This window comes from Henckelia pumila, chromosome 1, assembly GCF_033568475.1.
Source record: "Henckelia pumila isolate YLH828 chromosome 1, ASM3356847v2, whole genome shotgun sequence".
In the NCBI taxonomy this organism is placed as follows: Eukaryota; Viridiplantae; Streptophyta; class Magnoliopsida; order Lamiales; family Gesneriaceae; genus Henckelia; species Henckelia pumila.
This window is the reverse complement of record NC_133120.1, coordinates 126,141,416-126,146,009: the sequence shown is the minus strand read 5'-3', so window position 1 is coordinate 126,146,009 and position 4,594 is coordinate 126,141,416. Positions and strand designations below refer to the sequence as shown.

The window sequence follows — 4,594 nt, the reverse complement described above, 5'->3', positions numbered from 1 at the left end:
ACAAGTACAATCAAATTGATATATTGAACTAATAAATCCAAGAATAAACATGAAAATTACAAATATTTGATTTATTTAATAAGAATTAAACTAATTTATCAAATAAATTTATGTACTTAAGGGAAAGGTCATCAAATTTGACAAAATAAAAGCAATCAAGTCTCTTAGAGATGAATTGTTTTTAGTAAATTTCTATTAATCAATTTCAAATCTCGACAATATAAGTATTATTGAGTATTGGAGTATGAAACAGAGTACCAAATTATACTGATACGAGATATCCCTTGTACAAGTTGTACTTAATCATCCTTAAACATACCTAAAACAGGATCTACGTAAGGTGGTTCCGAAGTAGGATCGATCTTGGGAGTATAAGAGGATGTTGTTTTGGCTACACCACCGTTGACTCCCGATACATCCACGGATATAATCCCTTGTGTTTCCATGGCTTCACGCGCTGCTTGCTCTTTTGCTCGTTTAGCTTTCTCCAGCACTTCGTCCTGTGGATAAACGTTCCGAATAATTCCACATATAATCTTTTAACATAGACAGAAGCTGAACAAGCTCATGGAAAAATGAACTCAGTCTGATAGCCAAAATGAACGTGTAAAGTTATTTCCATCACTGACAAACTTTATATTCCTGTTTGTGCTATTTCTCAGGACCTCGAATTGCTGGGGAAAAGTGGTTTCAAAGTTTCAATCAGAGGCGCAATTGTTATATAGATTATGAAGTTAATCTTGGGCGACCTTTGTGGTTTAATATTCGACCACTCTGTATGTGTAAATGTTGGCTATTGATTCTAGGCATATATTCATTGGGTAATCAATTTAACAATCACACCTGCTTGCGTGCTAAAGTACAAACCATATGGTGTCATCTCCCATGAGCTCAAACTTTTAAGACTGATTTCAATCCTGACCTAAAAGTTGAACTCTACATTAAGACATGACACTTCAAAATCAAGATATAATATATGCTGCTCATTATTCTTGAATAAGGCCATTCCATAACAAGGATGCTGAAATCACAAGAAAAAATGTAAGAACTTCTATTCGGTCAAAACAAATCCAATTCTCAAGCTATAAATTCATTTACTTTTCTTTTCTTTCTGAGCAAGTATATATTTATTTCTGTTAGCAGGTGCAAACGGTTTGGTGACCTAGTTCCACCTTGAAGGCTGACAGAGCGTTAATCTCCTCGATCCAGTTATTTACGACCATGCAACAAATCAAAATATATACCTGGAATTCCTGAATTTGCTTCTGCTGCTCGGCTTGTAATCTGCCGACTATGCTGAGAAATTCTCCAACTGATGACTCTATGCGCTCATTGAGTGTCTCGGCCAGAGCTTTCCCCAAGAAAAATGCATCCAAGATTGTTCTGCTCTCGTTCTCGCCTGCAAAGGGTCATTTGAAATTCATTTGAAGCAGTGTTGTGGATGCTTCTGTTCCAATAAAATAATATGTTTTGTTATCCATCAAAGTAGACAGAGAGATGTTTCCTCAACTAGTGGTTTGAATTTTTTTCAAGAAACATGCACAAGATTATTTAAAGTTTAAACAGATGACAAATGATAAAAACATAAAACGGAGATAATGAGACTTACTCTAGCTATACTTCTATAAAACACAAATCCGAAAAAATACGCAAATGGAAAGTCAAAGGAATTTTGAAGATGCTAGACATAAACTCTTGCTTGAGCAGCTCTGCGACTCTACATTTCCACGGTCAATGCTTATGCACGAAATCTACTCCCAACTAGATGTGAAAGTTAATAAACTCAGTTATTGAGCATCAATGCATCAAATGAGTGTTCCACAAATGTTTAGTGTTACGATTGTGCTATATGAGGACACAACCGAATAAAGAGTAAGAAATTCAGTTTAACTATGACTCTATGACAATAGATTGATTAGAACTAAAATACGAAATTGGATAGCCGTGAGAACAATCTCAGCAGTAATTACAATGTGTTGTCCCAAAGAAAGAGACGTTCAGCAAGTGCAGCAGCAGAGACTAGTGCAGCGGTTAAGAAACTCAGTGGTGGAGGGTTTTAGCAATAAAGATAGCGAATATACTTCAGTCTGTATAGACATGACATAATTTCTACGGCAAGAACTCGACCCACTCGAGGCAGTGTTGACTGAGTTCTTCCAATCGGTAGAAAGCAAAACCCATTTTGACAAAGAACTGAACCCGGTTAAACAATGGGGATAAACTTGGTCAGGTAGAAACAGATCGTGGACACAAAATTTCTTAAAACCAACCGGGGTGAGATTAAGTTCATAAACTTCATAAACGGTGAAAACAAACCAAACCAATAGATGCAATTTACTTAAAACGCATTTGTCCCCTAACATGGACACTTTGAGAATCAAATAAGCATTTGTTTCCCTGAACTTGAAAAAATTTAACTGGAGCCAAAGATTGCTTGAACAAGATTGAGAGAGTATATCTTAGGAAATTGGACTTCAATTTCAACCCTTTACCAATAAAGATCAAACTTTTACACGATTATCTACACAAATAAAGAAATACGAATTCGATCAGCGAAAACAGAACAATAATAAGAAACTGAAATGCGCAGATAAATAGAAATGGTACCCGAATCACCCGTACTCCTACACCCAACTGACCCAAGATTAATTCCTCGAAACTTGTGCAGCCCAATTGAGACGAGCTTCAGATTGGATGAAAACGACGGATGTCCACGCCAGAAAGAGGCGGCCTTTGCCCGGCAACAACGTTGGCGGGTTGTCGATGGGGTACGAGGTTTCGAACAAAGCGAATAGGCTTGTTGGGATGCTGCTGCTATCACTCCCCCGCCGCTCATTTTCTTCTTGAATTGAGAAAAGAATGGGCGCTGAGTCCGACTCGAGATTGGTTTCGCAATCGAATTTTAGGACAACTGCATTTTAGATGCGGCTTACTGGTTTGTCCGAAAATTTTGGTGTGTTCGTATTGGATATGCTCTTATTGATTATTATATTAGTGATTTTCATTTCAAGTGAAAATTGTAGTTAGTTCATGTTAAAAATAAATATTTTAGTTTTTGTCTAATATTTTTGTCGTTTTAGAATTTTTGAAATCTTATATTTTTTTAATTCTTACAATTTTATTTCGTGTTCATCTGAATATATGTCAATTTTATAAAAATTACATCGAAAAAATAATCAAAATTAATGATAACATTCTAACTCAAAAATTAACAATATAAAATATCCAAATTATAAATATACAGAAATGATAAACAAAATTGTAACTTTATTCTTTTATTTAATGTATATATTTACATCATTTTTTGAACTAATTACAACTACTCTATAGATTCTTTGCAATGTATCTGTTGTGTTCTCTTGTATGATAACGACCACATGTTACACACGACTTCTTCTGTTGTGTCCTCTTATATGATAACGACCACATGTTGACACACGACTTCTTCGTTTTCCTGTGACATGATTGACTATACATATAAGGAGCTTGGATACATTGGACTCGTCAACACATGACTCGCTCATGTCAAAGATTAGAATTGAATTAATAATTTCTTTGTACGCCTCACGATACATTTCGACCTTAAAATACTTGTCACAAAAATTTTATGAAGACAAAGATTTCGAATCAATGGTGTAGCAGACGTGCTTTTATGGAAGTTTATTAATCTGTCAAGTTCTACATGAACAATTCTCATCCATTAAATTCACGACAAATGACTTCTCACTATTAACAACCTCAAACTTCCAATTACATGAACGATGTACTCTTAATGTTCGAGATTCAATATATATTATTGCAACGACATTTTTTTTTGTTGGACTTAATTCTTTAATCATAGATAAAGTTGATTCATGTTTTCAGTGACTCAGTGCATCATGTTCGTTATTTGCATACGTGTGTAATCTACCATAACAACAATAGACATATGATGAGCTGGACTAACCCAAATATTTCAACACTCGGCTATATTTTTATTTATAACACATCATCTATTGCCAACAAACAACACATTTTCCAAACTCAGTGGATCAAAATTTATAATAAACCATCTAGCAAGTGGCATCGACTCGAATATAATCTTTATATGTTGTTCATACTCTTGGAAAGACGAGACATACACAACTTTCTTGATACCGAAGACTAATTTTTTTATTATATCGGGGGTAACTTTTCAACACCTAAAATGAAGGTAAACAATTTACATTGATCTTAAAATGATCGAATAATATGAAACCATTTTAATATAATTGGTCAAGAATAAGTAATTTTTAAGTTATTTGCTTCACAAAATTATCGACTAAATGTCTCAAACAATAATTATGATGACTCGCAACAAATAGTTGATTGACTACTTTTATGATATTGGGATGTATGTCCGAGAAAAAAGTGAACCCGTCGAAGGAATGCATTGATAAGAAAGTAGCACACTTCTCAGATGGTAACAAAACCAATCTTAGTTCATATCATTCTCAGCATCTGTTATAACATAAGTAATTGTGAAAATATCACCGTTCGCATTTTTTTACACAAAAATTAAGACAAATAATTTATACTTATTCTTTATATGAGTATTATCCCAAAAAAAAAAAAA

At 34.1% G+C, this 4,594-nt stretch overlaps 1 protein-coding gene across 1 annotated transcript; it reads right to left on the bottom strand.

The window, feature by feature from the left end:
- Positions 1–245: 245 nt before the first annotated feature.
- On the bottom strand, positions 246–2,945 carry LOC140875456 (uncharacterized). Its single transcript, XM_073279141.1, has 3 exons — positions 2,608–2,945; positions 1,245–1,399; positions 246–500 (listed from the first exon to the last, which is right to left on the bottom strand). The coding sequence occupies exons 1-3, from the start codon at positions 2,834–2,836 to the stop codon at positions 300–302; spliced, it is 585 nt and encodes a 194-aa protein (XP_073135242.1). The 5' UTR covers positions 2,837–2,945; the 3' UTR covers positions 246–299.
- Between the last annotated feature and the right edge of the window lie 1,649 nt (positions 2,946–4,594).